Source organism: Taudactylus pleione, unplaced genomic scaffold (genome assembly GCF_031769625.1).
Source record: "Taudactylus pleione unplaced genomic scaffold, aTauple2 ptg000070l, whole genome shotgun sequence".
NCBI classification, from domain to species: domain Eukaryota; kingdom Metazoa; phylum Chordata; class Amphibia; order Anura; family Myobatrachidae; genus Taudactylus; species Taudactylus pleione.
In genome coordinates, this window is record NW_028284472.1 from 8,537,873 (window position 1) to 8,557,352 (window position 19,480).

Here is a 19,480-nt window from a genome sequence, read left to right on the forward strand (position 1 = left end):
TGAATGGAGCCCTCCCTCTCCTCACACTATCTTGAGAATTCTTGAGCACCATGCCTGGTGCTGGGAGTGAATTTTCATCTCAAAAAGGATGAGGACACATTGTTTCATCTTCCCAATGGACACAGATCTGAAGAGATGTGAAGAACTGTTGATAAGCAAATTGTCAGCTCAAGTGGCACGTGATGCTGCGATGGCTTCTTCTTCAGTTTCTCCAGCAAGTGCATCTGGTGAGAAAAAACTAAACTTTAAAAACACCCACTGGTGATGTAGTTGAGTCAACACAACTAAGTTTACAGACATCTGGTGGGGTCAGACTAAGAATTGCCGACAATTAATGACACCTCTACTGGTGATATGTTCCCCATTCAAAGAATGGTTGAGGACTTTTTAAAAAATATTAATGATAGCATCCAAATAGGCATGTCAGACAGTCTGTTTGACTACTGGCAGGAAAAAAAGATAATTTAATTGGAGGCCCTTGCACAAACTGGCTTTGCTTTACTTGAGCTGCCCACCCTTCAGTGTGTGTACTCAGAAAGAGTTTTCAGCACAGCCGGGAACCTTATCAGTGATCGGCCTGAGACTACTTCCCAAAATGTGGAAAAGATGATGTCCATCAAAATGAACTACAAATTTTACGAGAAAGACCTTTACCGTCAATTACGTGCAAAAATTACAGAGGCACCTGTAATGGTGGATTCCAGCGGGGATAAATTAATATTGTGTGAAGAAGATGATGTATACATCACCCCACATTCGACTAGCACCCAATCCTATATCATCATTCCATCCTGTGTTGTGTATAAATTACAGCTGCGTTCCCTGTTAGATTTGGGATTCATTGTCCATTTTAGTGGATGTGAGCTTTATTTTAGTCCATATCACCACACCCCCTACACATCTTCTGATCTGGGCTACAGGAGAAGCAGCTGCTCTCTGGAATACGTTGCATGGAGTTGCCACTCTGACTCACTGAAATTCAGGTAGAGGAGCCATGGGTAGGGAGTAGGGACACTATAATCAGAGAACGCAGTATTTTCACCTTTGAAAATGTTTATGCAAACCTCAGGAGAGGCGTTTGTGATGCCATGGCTAACACGCACACACACAGAAAAAAAAACACATTGATTGATTGATTGATTCATTTATTTTTGGCACTTGGGAGTTAGAGCACCCCTGAACAAGGCAGCAGCTCCTTGATAAATGACACAGGCAACACCCATGCGCAGCTACATTGCTGGTGATAAGTGGGACTAATGCGCACACACACACATGCACACACAAAAACACATTGATTGATTGGATTTATTTTTTTTTGGCACTTGGGGGGAGAGCATCCTTCAACGAGGCAGCAGCCCCTTGATAAATGACACAGGCAGCACCCCTGCGCAGATATGTTGCTGGTGATAAGTGTGACTAACTTAAATTAATTATTTTTTTGCACTTGAGGGGGAGAGCACCCCTGATAGACAGAGCACCCCCTGGACAACACAGCAGCACCCCTTATGGACTGCAGTGACACAGGAGCCACTGAGCCCCCCTCTTCTGTCTGCAGCACAGCTCCTCCTAGTATATAGACAGTAACACAGCCCTTATGGACAACAGGCACAGCACAGCCCAGCACAGCAGCCAGCTCTAGTATATGGATATGGACGGAGTGGACAACAGTCAGCCCCTATGACAAGTGACAACAACCAGCCAGCCCTTATGCAGTATGGAAATTAAGCAGCCAGCCCCTGACAAGTGACAACAGTAGCCAGCCCCTTAAACAAACAGCAACAGCACAGCCCCCTTCTTCCTCTTCACTCTCCACAGTGGGAATGAAAATGGGGGCAATCGCGGGACCTTTTATACAATCCAAAACCGGCGAGAATCCGACAGCGGGATGATGATGTTTTGCCTCATTTTGAGATCCGAGTCAGGCGGGAAAACCCGAGCCAACTTGGATTTCGGCTCAGAACCCTAAGTTACAGTAGGGTGGGTTTGGATCTCTGAGATCCGAACCCACTCATCTCTAATTAACACCTGCACCACCAATGTTTATTAACCCCTGCACCACCAATGTACTCACTATAAAATAAATGCCCATTAACCCCTACACCACCAATGCCGCAGACCTAAGCCTGGAAGTGCTGGCACCATAGGTGCAGGTGGTAGTAATACCTATGGCTTAAAGGTATTTTTTAACCAAATTATTTTAATTAAAAAGCCTACAAATGGTGAGTACACATTTGCTATTTAAAAACTTTGACAAATTTAAAACACAGAAAATGAATTTATTGTTTTTTTAAAACAATAAACAGATAAACACTTTTTAAAAATCTAATTGGAAAAATATTAAAACAGGAAAACCATTAACAGTATAAACAGGTATAAAAAAACATTAAAATAATTGGTGTATTAAAACAGTTTTTTTTCCTACAGACATGACTAGTTCCAGAGAAAGGCAATTCATCACTGACTTCCTGGAGCTATACAGAAGCCATGAGTGCATATGGCACATTAAAAGTAAGGAGTATAGCAACAAAGAAAAATAACTGCAGCCATAGATGATCTAGTGACTTTCAGCTTGCCCTATCATGATGAGGTGTGTCCGAAATGGGTGAAGGGTAGAATACAGAAATTGAGGACTATCTACCAAAAAGAATACAAGAAGCAACAGCAATCGCGGGCTTCAGGAGCAGGGGCTGAAAACGTGTCTACTAACTCATTATGGTACTTTGACCTGCTACGGTTCATACATGAGCAAGAGCCACAAAGACGTTCTCAGTTTCTAATGTTGGAAAAAGTGCCTGAACAGTGGGAAGAGGACACACAGGGAGCTGATCAACTATTCTCTTTAGATGTTGTAAGTATGGACACAGTGCATTCACACCATGCCAAATGTTTGCTAATAAAGTCCTACAGTCCTTAGTTGTCTAAAACTATTCAATGGAGACAGTCCTCTTGCCATGCCACTGCCCCCACTCCTTAAAATAGGCCAAGTTTTGCTCCCTGACCTCTTTATCCCATGCAGTCCCAGTTGTCTCCTGATTTACAAGTTGTGCCACAGAGTATATTTGGACAACCTCCTCTAGCTGGTTTGGGCCATCTGGTATTGCTGTGCCTGATGTCCTCTGTTGGGTGGTTGTTCTGCGCCTGTAAAAGTTGTGCAGGACACAGCATGCCAAGACGATCAAATACATTTTTTCCACATGAAGAATAATGGGGGTATGGAAGATACGAAAGCGATTGCTTAGAATCCCAAAGGTGTTCTCTACAATCCACTGAGCCCTGGATAGCCGGTAATTGTAGATTATTTTTTCTTTTGTCAGGCCCCTTTGTGCATACGGCTACATCAAGTGTTCGTGAAGTGCTAACGCCTCATCAGCCGCAAACACAAAGTTAAGGCCGTGCTTTGTTTCTGCTGTTGTTGGCAAATGTAGGCTATTGGAGGTAAGCCTTTCCTAGAAGTGTTTTTTTTAAAGGACCCACCATCCAAAGCACGGTCATTTTTCCCGACATCCACAAAGATTAACTCATAGTTGGCGTTAACGTTGTAGTTATAATAAAAAGAGCCAATATTGGCAGGTGGGGTTATGCAGATATGCTTCCCGTCAATCGATCCCTGCAGTTTAGGAAATTTCACCTCCGATCAAATTCCTCAGCAATGGTTTTCCACTCATCCACCTTTGACGAAAGCTAGAATAAAAAAGGAAAAAAAAAAGAAAAAAAGTATATTTACTAGGGGTGAGCGGGTTCGGATTTCTGAAATCCGAACCCCCCCGAGCCCCCCCGATCCAAGGCCGATCCGAGTCAGGCTCGACTTTTCCCGCCTGACTCGGATCTGAATCGAGGCAAAACATCATCATCCCGCATTCCAGGTCTCGCGGGTTTTGGATCCTATATAAGGTACCCGCGTCGGCGCCATTTTCTCACTCGGCTGTGGACAGTGAAGAGGGAGGGTGGGAGTTAGGGATGGCTGGGCTGTGTAGTGTAGTGTAGTGTTGTAGTGTAGTGTAGTGTAGTGCAGTGTAGTGTTGTGCTGTGCTGCGCTGTGCTGCTGTTGTCCATAGGGGCTGTGTCCACTACTTCAAAGTCCATAGGGGCTGGCTGGACTGTGTTGTGCAGTCAGTTGTCCATAGGGGCTGTGTCCACTCCAAAGTCCTGTGCAGTGTCCCAGTCCTAAAGGGGTGCTGTAGTGCTGTCCAGGGGGTGCTCTGTCTGTCAAGGGTGCTCCCCCCAAGTGCTAAAAAAAAAAATATTTTTTCTGTGTTTGTGAATTGTGTGCACTGTGGCTGCACGTGCATCAACAAAGGAGCAGCGCCAAGCGTGCGCCTGTGTCCCATAAGAAAAAGGCCGGGTGGCTTGTCCGTTAAAGGGTGCTGTAACCCCCAAAGGGCACTCCAAACAAAATAAAAAAATATATTTTTTTGTGTTTGTAAATTGTGTGCGCAGTAGCCGCATGTGCATCAACAAAGTAGTGCCAAGTGTGCGCCTGTGTCATAAGTAAAGGGCCGGCTGGCTTGTCCATTAAAGGGTGCTGTAACCCCCAAAGTACACTCCAAACAAAATAAAAAAATATTTTCTGTGTTTGCGAATTGTGTGCGCAGTGGCCGCACGTGCATCAACAAAGTAGTGCCAAGTGTGCGCCTGTGTCCCATAAATAAAGGGCCGGCTGGTTTGACCGCTAAAGGGTACCAAAGGGCACTCCAAACAAAATTTAAAAAAAATATTTTTTTGTGTTTGTGAATTGTGTGCGCTTTAGCCGCACGTGCATCAACAAAGTAGTGCCAAGCGTGCGCCTGTGTCCCATAAGTAAAAGGCCGGTTGGCATGTCCGTTAAAGGGTGCTGTAACCCCCAAAGGGCACTCCAAACAAAATAAAAAAAAATATTTTTTGTTTGTGAATTGTGTGCGCAGTAACCGCACGTGCATCAACAAAGTAGTGCAAAGCGTGCGCCTGTGTCCCATAAATAAAGGGCCGGCTGGATTGACCGCTAAAGGGTGCTGTAACCCCCATAGGGCACTCCAAACAAAATTAAAAAAAATATTTTTTTTATGTTTGTGAATTGTGTGCGCAGTAGCCGCACGTGCATCAACAAAGTAGTGCCAAGCGTGCGCCTGTGTCCCATAAGTAAAAGGCCGGTTGGCATGTCCGTTAAAGGGTGCTGTAACTCCCAAAGGACACTCCAAACAAAATAAAAAAAAATTTTTTTTTGTTTGTGAATTGTGTGCGCAGTAACCGCACGTGCATCAACAAAGTAGTGCAAAGCGTGCGCCTGTGTCCCATAAATAAAGGGCCGGCTGGATTGACCGCTAAAGGGTGCTGTAACCCCCATAGGGCACTCCAAACAAAATTAAAAAAAATATTTTTTTTATGTTTGTGAATTGTGTGCGCAGTAGCCGCACGTGCATCAACAAAGTAGTGCCAAGCGTGCGCCTGTGTCCCTTAAGTAAAAGGCCGGTTGGCTTGTCCATTAAAGGGTGCTGTAACCCCCAAAGGGCACTCCAAACAAAATAAAAATATATATTTTTTTGTTTCTGAATTTTGTGCGCAGTAGCCGCACGTGTATCAACAAAGTAGTGCCAAGCGTGCGCCTGTGTCTTAAGTAAAGGGCCGGCTGGCTTGTCCGTTAAAGGGTGCTGTAACCCCCAAAGTACACTCCAAACAAAATAAAAAAATATTTTCTGTGTTTGTGAATTGTGTGCACTGTGGCTGCACGTGCATCAACAAAGGAGCAGCGCCAAGTGTGCACCTGTGTCCCATGTAAAGGGCCGGCTGGCTCATTTCTTAAAGGGTGTTGTAACCCACAAAGTGCACTAGTCTCCAACAAAAATAAACAATAATTTTCTGTGTTTGTGTGCGCCATAGCCGCACGTATATATCAATATAACATAAATGGAGGACCAAACTTTCTCTGATAAAAATAAAATAGGGAAAGATCAAGAACCACTTCCTCCTAGTGCTGAAGCTGCTGCCACTAGTCATGACATAGACGATAACATGCCATCAACGTCGTCTGCCAAGGCCGATGCCCAATGTCATAGTAGAGGGCACATACAATCCCAAATGACAAAGTTCAGGAAAATGACCTTGAAAAAAACATTTAAATCATCTGAAGAGAAACAGTAAACTTGCCAATATGCCATTTACGACACGGAGTGGCAAGGAATGGCTAAGGTCTTTCCCTATGTTCATGACTAGTGGTTCAGCTTCACATGACGATGGAAGCCCTCCTCCCACTAAAAAAATCAAACGAGTTAAGCTGGCAAAAGCACAGCGAAGAACTGTTCGTTCTAAGAAGATATCACAAATCCCCAAGGAGAGTCCAAGTGTGGTGGTGGTTGCGATGCCTGACCTTCCCAGCACTGGACGGGAAGAGGTGGCTCTTTCCACCATTTGCACGCCCCCTGCAAGTGCTGAAAGGAGCACCCACAGTCCACTTGCTGATATGCAAATTGAAGATGTCACTGTTGAAGTACAACAGGATGAGGATACTGGTGTAGCTGGCGCTGAGGAGGAAGTTGGCGAGGAGGATTCTGATGGTGATGTGGTTTGTTTAAATCAGGCTCCGGGGGAGACAGTTGTTGTCTGTGGGATGAAAAAGCCCATCACGGTCATGCCTGGGCAGAAGACCAAACATTCCACCTCTTTGGTCTGGCAATATTTCTATCCAAATCCAGACAACAACTGTCTTGCCATATGTACCATATGTAAAGGTGGAATAAGTAGGGGTAGGGACGTTAACCACCTAGGAACATCCTCCCTTATACGGCACCTGCAGCGCGTTCATAAAAAGTTACTGTCAAGTTCAGAAACTTTGGCTAAGACTGTAAGCAGTCCAGGGACACCTAAATCCCGTTGTCCTGTTGTATTCAAGCGCCTGCAAACCACACCGTCAACTCCCTCCTCGTCAATTTCCTCCTTAGTCAGGATCGGAAGTAGTCCTGCAGGCCATGTCACTGGCATGACTGACTTTCCTATCCAGGATTCCTCCGGAGGATCCTGCATTGCTACGCCTCCTGCTGCTGCTGCTGCTGTTGCTGCTGCTGGGAGTCATTCATCATCCCAGAGAGGAAGTAGGAACACCACTACTTTTACTAAACAATTGACCCTCCAACAGTCCTTAGCGAGGAGGATGAAGTACGACAGCAGTCATCCTGAAGCAAAACATATAACTGAGGCCTTGACTGCTATGTTGGTGTTAGACGTGCATCTGGAATCCGCCATTGGTCCAGTGGGATTTAGACAATTGATGGAGGTAGTGTGTTCCCGGTTCCAAATCCCGTCTAGATTCCACTTCACTAGGCAGGCGATACCGAGACTGTACAGAAACGTCAGAAAAAGTGTCCTCAGTGTCCTGAAAAATGCCGTTGTACCCAATGTCCACTTAATCACGGACATGTGGACAAGTGGAACAGGGCAGACTAAGGACTATATGACAGTGACAGCCCACTGGGTAGATGTATCACCTTACGCAGCAACAGCAGCAGCGTCACCAGTAGCAGCATCTCAGAAACACCAGCTCATTCCAAGGCAGGCTACGCTGTGTATCACCGGTTTCAGTAAGAGGCACACCGCCGACAACCTCTTATAGAAGCGGAGGGAAATCATCGCCCAGTGGCTTACCCCACTTAGACTCTCCTGGGGATTTGTGATATCTGACAACGCCACCAATATTGTGCGGGCATTACATCTGGGCAAATTCCAGCACGTCCCATGTTTTGCTCACACAATAAACTTGGTGGTGCAGAATTTTCTGAAAAGCGACAGGGGCGTGCAGGAGACGCTTTGGGTGGCCCGAAAAATTTCTGGCCACTTTCGCCATTCAGCGACTGCGTGCCAAAGACTGGAGCGCCAGCAAACACTCTTGAACCTGCCCCGCCATCACCTGAAGCAAGAGGTTGTGATGCGGTGGAACTCAACCCTCTATATGCTTCAGAGGATGGAGGAGCTGCAAAAGGCCATTCAAGCCTATACATCCACCTATGACATAGGCAAAGGAGGGGGTATGCACCTGACTCAAGCGCAGTGGAGAATGATTTCCGTGTTGTGCAAGGTTCTCCAGCCCTTCGAACTTGCCACATGTGAAGTCAGTTCAGACACTGCTAGCTTGAGTCAGGTCATTCCCCTCATCAGGCTTTTGCAGAAGCAGCTGGAGAAAGTGAAGGAGGAGCTAAGACGGAGCGATTCCGCTCGGCATGTGGGACTTGTGGATGAAGCCCTTCATTCGCTTTGCCAGGATTCCAGGGTGGTCAATCTGTTGAAATCAGACCACTACATTTTGGCCACCGTGCTCGATCCTAGGTTTAAAGCCTATGTGGTGTCTCGCTTTCTGGCCGACACAAGCCTGCAGAGGTGCAAAGACCTGCTGGTGAACACACTGTCAGCTGAAGCGGAACGTGACACGTCAACAGCTCCTTCTTCATTTTCTCCCGCAACTGGGGCTGCCAGGAAAAAACTTAGCTATCCTAAGCAACCCGCTGGCGGTGATGCAGGGCAGGCAGGACCAAGTTTGGACATCTGGTCTGGACTGAAGGACCTGGCAACAATTTCTGACATGTCTACTGTCACTACATATGATACCGTCACCATTGACAGAATGGTGGAGGATTACATCGGTGACAGCATCCAAGTAGGCATGTCAGACAGTCCATACCTGTACTGGAAGGAAAAAGAGGCAATTTGGAGGTCCCTGTACAAACTGGCTCTATTTTACCTGAGTTGCCCCCCCTCCAGTGTGTACTCCGAAAGAGTGTTTAGTGCAGCCGGGAACCTTGTCAGCGAAAGGTGTAGGAGGTTGCTTCCACAAAATGTGGAGATTATGTTCATAAAAATGAATTATCAACTCTTCCAGCGAGACCAGTCTCCAGAACGTACAGAGGGACCTGTGGTGGTGGATTCCAGTGGGGACGAGTTAATACTCTGTGAGGATGAGGATGTACACAACACTGAAGAGGGTGAGGAATCAGTGAATGAGGAGGATGAGGACGACATCTTGCCTCCGTAGAGCCAGTTTGTGCAGGGACAGATTAATTGCCAGCTTGTTTTGTGGGGGCCCAAACGAACCAATCATTTCAGCCACAGTTGTGTGGCAGACCCTGGCGCTGAAATGATTGGTTTGTTAAAGTGTGCATGTCCTGTTTATACAACATAAGGGTGGGTAGGAGGGCCCAAGGACAATTCCATCTTGCATCTCTTTTTTTCTTTGCATTATGTACAGTTTGGGGCCTAGTTTTTCAAACTGCCATCCTGTCTGCCACTGCAGTATCACTCCTAGATGGGTCACGTGTTTGTGCCGCCCACTCGTGTCGCTTAGCATAGTCATCCAGCTACCTCGGTGCAACCTTATGGACATAAAAACACTATTGTGAGGTGTGAGGTATTCAGAATAGACTGGAAATTAGTGGAAATTAAGGTTATTGAGGTTAATAATAGCATAGGAGCAGAAAAACCAACACATTCTGTGATTTTAGCTGTTTTTATGCTTTTTTTTAAAAAAAAATACAGATCCAAAACACAAAACCCAGAACCCAAAACACGGAAGGGTGTTTTTGGCAAAACCAATCCAGATCCAAAACACGAAGAAAGATCCAGATCCAAAACCAAAACACAAAACACGAAAAGTGGCCGGTGCACATCCCTAATATTTACATTTTCTTTTCTCATCTTCAACAGTCTGATACCCCTGACCTGGACCTGAGCTCTAGCCCCCAAATGGCTGCCATAAGTGAAAGCGAGGCCAAATCTAGTCAGCCTCCTTCAAAGAGAAGATATCAGCGCAAGACCAAAAGTGTTCAGTCATGGGGACTATTAAAACAAGTGGAGCAGGCCCTCCAAAAACCTCCTGACATGTTTGATCATTTTGGGACACATATTGCTAGTTAGTTCCATGCTATGGATCTGGATCAGCAGATCCACGCCGAGCGGATCATATATGACACAGTGAAAAGGGGAAAAACAAAACAACTAACCAGCACAACAAGGCTTACTGACCAGCCTCTGCTCCAGCCAACTGTACAGCCAGTTCAGATTATTGTGTCCTCAACATCACAATCTAACCACCCAGACACCTACCAGCCCACAACACTGATGTGTCCAACCCTATCCCACCCTACACCCCATTCCACATACCCTACTCCCCAACCCACTTACCTCTACATATCCTCAAAGGTTCTCTACAGAGACATGTTGGAGGAGGACGTGAAACCACCTAAATTTTTTTATTTTTGAGAAAATTAAAATTTTTATATTTACTATTAAAAAAGTTTTATCTCTCCCAATAGCTACTCTATGGTATACGGTGTTGAACACAGATTGGACATGGTCATTAAACATATGGTGTAAGGACAGATTGTTGAATGCCGGGGCCTCAATCTGTACTTGCACCATGTGTTTCTTGGCCTATTCGATCCGCTGTCTGACACACCATATACAATAGAGCAACATAGCTATTGGGGCAGATTGTTGATAACCCAGTTTTTTCAATTAAAAAATTAAAACCATGTTGGTTAATAACACTTTAACAAAAAGGCAGCGATGTTGGTAGCTTGATTTGAAATATGCAACCATAAAGGTTGACATGCTACACATATACAGCCATGTTAATTGTTTTTTATAACATTTTGGTGAAAAAAATGTTAAAAAAAATTTTCTTCAACAAGATAAACATGTGTAGTGTTTTTACTCACTTTAAAGTACTATTACTTCAGGACATTCACAATGGCTTTGCAGGTGTCTGGGATGATGATGCCCAAAGCCTAGTTGGCAATGAAGGTCCCAAACTTCGGGTCTTCAAAAGACCTTCCTGTAGCCAGGAACCTCAGGGTATAAATGAACCTCTCCTCGCTAGGGTTGGTCCTCCTCATATTGGTATTCTGCCTCGGGATATAGGGGGTCATCATCCATGCGCAGGTAGTTGCGGAAATCGTCCGGGTTGTTCTCCCTAATCTCCATCAGCAGCAGCTTGTGAGAGTGAGTGTCCCTACTCATCAGCCACTCCTTCATCAAGCAAGATCTCATCCTCCTCCTTTCCTCAGCACCCAGCTTCAGATAGCCATAGGCTAGCAGAATATTATAGTAATAGGAATCCATCACCAAAGAATGCAGGATAAATACGCTTTGTTAAAGCCAAAAACAAAGCAGAGCACAATAGCAATGTACAGAGGGCCTGATTCAGAGCCGCTCGTAAGCAGCCGCTCGCTTGCTCCGAGTGATGTTCGCACATCTGCACATGCGTATGGGTCATAATGCGCATTCGCCAACCAGTCATTGCGGTCAGAAATCGTGTGCGTGCAAAACAGCGAGGGCCTGCTAATTTGAGTGACAGAATGAGGCGTTATTGGGTTGTAACAGGGGAAGGTACTTGAAAACGGGGAGTGGAGATCCGAACGCAGGCGTGCCAAATGGTCAAAACGGGCGTTTAATTGGAGTGCATAATTAGTAAAGGAACGTCATCGACCACGTCACTTGGTTGTCTTTTAGCCTGAACTGCTCACAGTGATTGCGGGAAGTAAAACCTACCACAAGCACTGCGAGCAGTTCAGACGCCTTTTCGATGTACTCGATTAATCTAATAAATAGCGGAGATGACGTATGATGCAAACGGCCAGGGGGCGTCTTTAAAAAATAGCAACTGCATGTTTCGTTCGCTCGCTCAGACATAGAGGCGTCAACAGACCGCAAAGAGCGAGCGCTCAATTGAAATAGCCGGGCCCTTTTTCTGAAGGACCGTTCGCAAATAGCGTCCGGCTCTGAATCAGGCCCAGTGTTCAGCAGGTATACACCAAGCCTCACTAGTCACAGAGCAGAAGTGCACAGACCTAAAATTTTGCGTGTTTTATATACCCCCTAGTTAAGCCCTCCCAATATTTAAGTTCCAGAAGATGCATCGTGGGGTTGCGTGCTGTAAACGATATATCGTTAACAATCTGCAGTCATTAACAACCCATCTATATCATTTAGTCATTTGTATGGGATGGGTATGAAATACTGGCAGCTGTTTACACACTGGTTCAAATCCTGACTCCAGAAGTCCAACAGGACAAGATCCCAACAAGGCTGGTAAGTACCCTAACCCTCCCCTCTCCCCCCCTAATCCTTCTTTTGTGGTGCTTAACCCTAAGACTACCAGGGTGGTGCCTAACCCTAAGTCCCTCACTGGGGTTCCTAAACCTAACCCTCCATTCCTTCACCCAAAACCAAACCCTCCCGGAGGGTGCCTAACCCTAAGTCCCTATACTTAACCCCACCCCCTTGGCTAAGTGCTAAGTTGCCCGGACTTACTTCAATCAGTCCAGCATCCATCTGCATTCCGGTGTCAGGATTAAGATAGGCGTCAGTATATCTTAAATCCCCCATTGGATGCCCCCTCCCAGTGGCATCTTTTCCGCTGGTCTATTAACTACATCCCGTTTGTACAATCATTCTATATTTCTGCACAATATCATTGGTGCAGGAGTGTTCAGGAGTTCAAGAAAGATTGGATCATTTGCTAATCACACCGTGTGTGGAGACCTTAAGTTTGATGATTAATGCTTGTGCACATATCTGTAGTTAACTACATAGTCAGTACAATAGCATTTTCTATGCAAAGTATAGCTTTTTTAACGTTGCAGTACAGGTGAGGAAATACAGTTCTGGTCAAATGGGATCAAGATGGAATTTGTTAGCGTGGACACAAGATCTCAACTAGTTGGCTAAAACCAGATGCATTTATGTTGCATATAGGTTGCAGATCTAATGGTAACATAGCCATCATGGCTTTAGTGATCCACTGTGCAACAGCATGGTGGCTGTCATACTTGATTCCTTTTGCAAATAATTTTTTCACAGTCAATTGTTGTTTGAAACTACTAGTCTTCTTGGTCTCCTTCTGTTATGAGGAATCACCTCCTACATCAGCAGCCCTAGCTGGATTCTTCTTGCGACTCTTGGATAGGAGAGAGGTCAGTTTGTCTTTGCAAATTAGCTGCAGGACCACCTTCGATCATTAATGAGGAGGTTGATGATGAAGTTGTTGAATGTGGAGATGGCTTGTGCTGGGATCTCTCTGTGCTGCTGGTAGCTGATGCTGGACAGCTTGCTATTATTTTACATAATTTTCCAGGTTTGATTAAATAATTTGAATACACTAGCATCAAATGACATACCAGGAAAGAGGTGCATAGATGGTAACTTCCTTACCTCTACTTAGTTTGGCATCACAAATGTCAGGATTTTGGTAAGTATGATTCTACATGAAAGAGGTGACTTTTTTGGTCTTATTCAAAGGCATAACAATGTCCTTCATTTAATTTGCAAAAACTGCTACCACTTAATTATTTTGACACAAGCTACATTATCCTACTATATTTTTTAAACTTGTTCTTGCCCAACACATTCATTATCAATACTATCATTAGCATCAGATACAATAATAGCCTACTCATTCTGTTGCACTTCCTAAGTAGCACCCTCAATTTCCATGTCATCATCATTATATTTACTATTACCCATCCTTACATGTGAAGAATGTTCAGACATGGTAGAAGATGGCTTCTTTATGATCACAGTGTCAGAATCAGAGATACATCAGACTCACACACAGCACTTAATGACAGCCTTAGACTCTCCTCAGGTCTGTTAAGTTTGTGAACACAAAATTTCCTCCTAATCCTTTTGTACTTCCAAAGTAGCATCATCAAATGTTTAAACCATCATCATCACATTTACTGCAGTGGGTTTAGAAATGGTGGATGAGGCTTCTCTACGATTATAGTGTTAGAAATGACAGGCTCCCACACAGCACACTTGGACACCTTAAGACTTTCTGCAGGAATCTGTAATGTTTTTGAATATACAGTTTGCTCTTCAGCCTTAGTGTTCTTTTTGTGCACTGATTTAGCTGTTTTAGAGATGACACATATAGTCTCAGAGCAAGATGGTGTTCAGTAGGCATTCTAGTGCATGAAACAGCAAAACCACCACTCACAAAGAAAGGCCATGGTCTGAGCCTTTCCTTGTAACTGTGGACCTTATTCAGAGTTGGTCGAAGCAGACAGAGCGAGTTGTCAATGTTGATTGACAGCTCGCTCCATTTGCTGGGCGGGCCGGGGGCGTGCCTGCCCAAACTGAGGCATTCCAGTAGGAACGCTTGCCATTTGGGGGCGGCCCCACTGACATCATCAGTGATGTCAGTGGGGAGCTTCCTGCTCGATCAGAGCAGGAAGCTCCCTGGGGCTTAAGGTTGACGAGACCCTACCCTAGGGTCTCGTCGTAAGCCCCGATCGATGGTCTTGACCATCGCGACCATCTCCCTTAGCGGTCGTTAGAGCTGTGGGTGTTAACCCACAGCCTAACGACCGACATGGAGGCGGCCATTCAGGATGCAAGCGGCCACCCTGTTTCTGAGCGACTGCTTGCATCCTACGACCGCCTCTGAATGAGGCCCTGTGTGTGGTGTATGGCATGGTGGCAATTTTACGTTTTTTGGCAATAACTTTTCCTTTCATAGTTAAAGATGATATTTTCTTTCAGATTGTGAAATACTGTTTAGATTTGAGGTGCCATTTCTCAAACCTTCTTTACCCTTGACCTCATTTAGTAGATATTAAAGAAGTACTGTGACTGGCAGCACTTGGTACTGGGTTGGTTCTGCTCTTCTGTTGACTGATCCATGATTGATTTTATTTTTCATACAAGGACAGGAGTAAAGCTACTGTACTTGAACTTAATTACCACCATACCAAGTGAACATAAAATGAGATAGGGAAATGAGGTATTGTTACCTCTACCATGCAGTTGTATTAAAATATTGGAGATTTTTGTTGATACCAGCAAAAAACCCCATCTATTACCACATTCATAAATACAGAAATAAACACTACCTCTCAGGAACACACACCTAGTAGAAAGAATATGATGTATATTGAATTCTAAAACACTGCAGAATTTTTTGACACCCAATAAATATGCCTTTTTTACAATTATTATTTTTTGGGGTACAAATGATGGGAACACAACCACATCCATCAGAACAGTAATATATGCTACTGCTCAAAAACACACTCCAGGTAATATTATATAATTTTAATTGAATTATAAAAAACTGCAGATTTGTTTAGACACCAGGAAAAAAGTATTTTTTCCCAATGTAATTATTATTTTGCAGTGCAGCTAATGAGGGCACAATAATATCCAGAGTAAGTACAATATTGTATACTGCCTTTCCAAAGCACACACTACCAAAATGCTATTTAAATTGAATTACAAAAAATTATAGATTTTTTTTACACCAGATAAAAAATTTACAACTAATGAGGACACAATAACACCCAGAGTAATTACAGTAATGTGCACTGCTTTTCCAAGACACCCACTTTTGAAAAACTATTTAAATTGATTTTTAAAATTGCTGATTTTTTTGACACCAGATAAAATTAAATATTTTTTCCACTTTAGTTAACTTTTTTGGGTGCAACTAATGGGGACACAACAACCCCCAGAGTAAGTACAGTAATTTATGCTGCCTTGCGAAGACACATACTCTTGAAATACTATTTAAATTTTATTACAAAAGACTGCAGATTTTCTTTACACCAGGTAAATTTTTTTTACACTGTAATTCATTTTTTTGTGGTGCAGCTAATGAGGACATGACAATACCCAGAATGTTTATTTATTTTATATTTTGGGGTGCAGCGAATGGAGAAACAACAACACCCAGACTAAGTACAGTAACATGTGCTGTTTTTCCAGACACATACTCTTGAAATACTATTTAAATTGAATTGAATTGTAATAGACCGCAGATTTTTTTTTACACCAGGTAAAAAAATATTTTTTTACACTGTTATTATTATTTTTGGGGTGCAGCTAACAACACCCAGAGTAAGTACAGCGATATATGCTGCCTTTCCAAGACTCACAATCTTGATAAACTATTTATTTTTATAACAGGAAAAAAGGTCTTCTTTAAGGTGCAGCAAACTCAGACACAGCACAGACAGTATACAATTTTTTTGACAAATAATCTTAAAATCTCATCATCTCTAGACTCTGACCTCATATACAAGTGACAATACAATTTATGTGCTACAGTGTAGATAGATAGATTAGATATCCTTGTGAAAAAAACAAGTGCAAGAAGGTCATTTTAACAAACATATACAACAGCCAGTTTGCAGCAGTGGATTGCAGGTGCTACTATGCCACTTTGACAAAAAAACACACAGTAGCCTGTTAGCAGTTTGCCATGCACTGGATTGCAGTTGCTAGCTTGCATGTTTGACCAACAAATATTCACAGTAACAAAGATGCCTTCAGTCACTCGTCTCACCTACTCCATCTACCTACTACAAGTCTCTCTAATGTATTTTTAAATGCATCATAATGGTGTCCTAATGGCATCTTTTGAATAGCAACTAAAGCCCACATCCTCTACATATACTCTTCTGTATGAAATGGTGCTTCATCATGAGGGAGGAACTCTAAGGGGTATATCTACTAAAGGTCGATTTAGATTGATGATGTGTTTCTGGGGTTAAATAACACAAATATGTGATTTATCCCCAGAAACACAACATCAATTTAGATAAATTTAAAATTGATCAAAATCGATCTAAATAGTCCTTTAGTAAGTTTACCCCTTATATGCAATCCAAAACATTTCTGATGATGTTTTGCCTCTTTTTAAAACCAAACTTGGCAGGAAGACCAGCGCCAGGACTCAGATCTCCAAGGAAAACAATTTTGGGTGTGCTCGGATTTCTGCAAATCCGAACAACTCATCAGTAAGAAGTGATCCGGGATATAACTGTGATATGAAGGCCATAGAGTAAATGATGTGCTGGGGAAGACAGTGATCAACAGTGTCAAAGCAGTTGATATTTAGACTTTGCTGAAATGAAGTAATTGATCACATTTGTAAGGGCATCCTAAGTGGAATATTGGGGTCAGAAGTCTGATTACAAATAGATGAGAAGGGCGTTAAATTCGATACTCTAGGAATTTTTCAGAAGAGAAATTGAGCAGCAATTGGAGAGAGAGGCTGGATCAAGAGGCGGGTCTTTTGGAAAAGGTGAGAATATGCATTTAAAGAAAAATGGAAATGTACCAGTTTTAGTAACTGGTTTGCACCGTGAGCTAGAGATGGGCACGCAGTGGGGAATGGGACCTGAGAATTTGGTCGAGAATAAGATTCAGGGGGCAAGTTGCAAGGTGTGATACTGAGATGAGTGCAGAGACTTCATTCACTTAGAAATACTTGTCTGAGTTTAGGACAAGGTGGGTGGCTTTAGAGTAAGTTTTCCTTCAGTGGTGCTCAATAGTGCACGGACACATTTGCAGGTTGCTCGTCAATGTGGAGAGCCATGGTTGAGGTTTGGATCTTCCCTTGTCGACTACCCTTAGAGATTCACTATTGCAAGACATTAAAGCCCTGACATAATGCATCTGTCTAATTGTCTGTCACAGTTGTAAACATGAGCTAAAGTAACATTCTCCACTAATTATGAATGTCCAGGGTACCGTGATGAGATTTAAACTTATTAGAAAGATAATGTGGCAAAGTTATACTACTTACTGTACTGATTGTTTCTGCTGGTCATTTTCTGCAATGTCTATGAGCACAGAAAAGAATGAAATGAATTGCAGGCTCAAAATCACAGTGTCTATTTTTTGCTGTACATTGGATACTCTGAGATAAATAGGGAGCTAATTAAATACAAATACAGTGGTGGAAGATGGAAACTCTTTTAGCATACCCATTAAATGTCCTAGTATGTCTGGGAGACACCTAAAATTCAGGGAGTCCTTCAGAACTCCAGTTAGAATAGACCAATTGACCAGATCCCTCTTAGACTTCTTGTGGAGTGGAAAGGGCCTTAATGACACAATTCATGTTAACGCACCCGACCTCCACTGCATGAGGACACAATTCACATGATCAGGCAGCAGTGAGTTGGGCTTATTGGTACATATCACATTATGCAGCTGTGGGCAGGACCTAATGGTACAAATTACATCATCATGGACCCCATGCTTATCTCTTGGATCTACCCTCCAGAATTATTACTAGTATAAATAGATTGAAGTAGAATAAAGACCAAGGTTAGGGTTATGCTGCGGAAGGGGCCTGTTAGGGTTAGGCACTAAAGGGAGGGTTAGGTTTAGGCTGCAGAAGGGGATGGTTAGGGATTCGGGGGAGGGTTAGGGTGAGGTATAATGGGGATGGTTAGCGTTAGGCACTAGGTGAAGTGTTAGGCACCAGAGTTAGGCACTAGGGGAGCGTTAGTGTTAGAGTTACGGTGGGGATTAGGGTTAAAATTATAAAAGAAAGTGTTGACCTTTCTGCGACAATTTATCAGTCAACCTTTTGACCATGTTGACTTTAGTCCATGTCGACCATGTAACAGTCGACCTTTTGACCCTATTCACTGTCGACAATTTGGTGTTGACCTACTGACTGTCTATCTCAATCTTTCAATCCAAGCCCTGATTGTGAAATTTTCATAAGTGCAGTGTAACCCAGAATATTCTTTCTGGCACAATGAGATGTACAAAACATTTTGGATCACATTTAACTAATCTGTGAAATAATTGTGCTCTTTCTGTATGTACAAATGAAAAGTCACATGGGTAGTCTAATGATATACTGTAATATAATGAATTGCTTTATTTGTTTCTTCTTTGTTTTACCAGCTGTATAATATGTATCCAATCCTGAGATTTATCCCCGGCAGTCACAAAACTGTTACAAAAATTGTGGATGAGCTCCTGGAATATATAAAAAGGACCTTTACGAAGCATTTGGAAAACTTAGATGAGAATGATCAGAGAAGTTTCATTGATGCTTTCCTCGTAAGGCAAAAAGAGGTACAGAAACAACAATGGTAAAAGTTTTGTACACTAAGTAGCTGATGCAGAGAGAGAGGGGGCAAAATCATTATTAAGTTACAGAATTAGCTCCAACAGTAGAAGTTCCTGCAATTCTGCAATAAATCCCCAACTGAAGCTTGTAGGGTCTAACATTAGACTGAGGAGTTTATAGTTGGCCATACACCAGACCAACTTTCCTCCAACCATATAACTACTGTAGTTGATTGGTTGGAATGAAAATTCGGTAATGGATGGGAGCAAATTATGATCAGCAATTTGCTCCCAAACACCAGAAAACACAAAAAAGGTAGTTCAGGCAAGTTGGTTAAATCTGTTTGATTTAAAAAAAACTTGTCTGAACAATAGCTTTCTTCCATTTTCCGTTGTTTGGGAACAAATGGCTGATTATAATTTCCTCCCATGCATTACTGGATTTTCATTCCAACCAACCAATTAGTTGGATGGTTGGAGTAAAGTTGGTCTGGTGTATGGCCAGCTTAACACATAGGTCACATAGGGTGCACATAGAGGGAAATGTTCAACTGACCTCTTGGTGTTAGGACAACACATATAACACAAGGATTGACCCAAACCAGTCTGTAGGGTATCTTTAGTCAATTTATTTTTTTATAGTTCCATT

At 43.2% G+C, this 19,480-nt stretch overlaps 1 protein-coding gene across 2 annotated transcripts in view; it reads left to right on the top strand.

The window, feature by feature from the left end:
- Positions 1 to 19,480, top strand: part of LOC148533742 (cytochrome P450 2K1-like) — a 51,548-nt gene that overhangs the window by 24,183 nt on the left and 7,885 nt on the right. For both annotated transcript variants that reach the window (XM_088467331.1, XM_088467330.1), the window contains exon 5: positions 18,664 to 18,837. In XM_088467331.1, the coding sequence (XP_088323457.1) occupies positions 18,664 to 18,837 (174 nt within the window). The remainder of the gene's footprint in view (positions 1 to 18,663; positions 18,838 to 19,480) is intronic.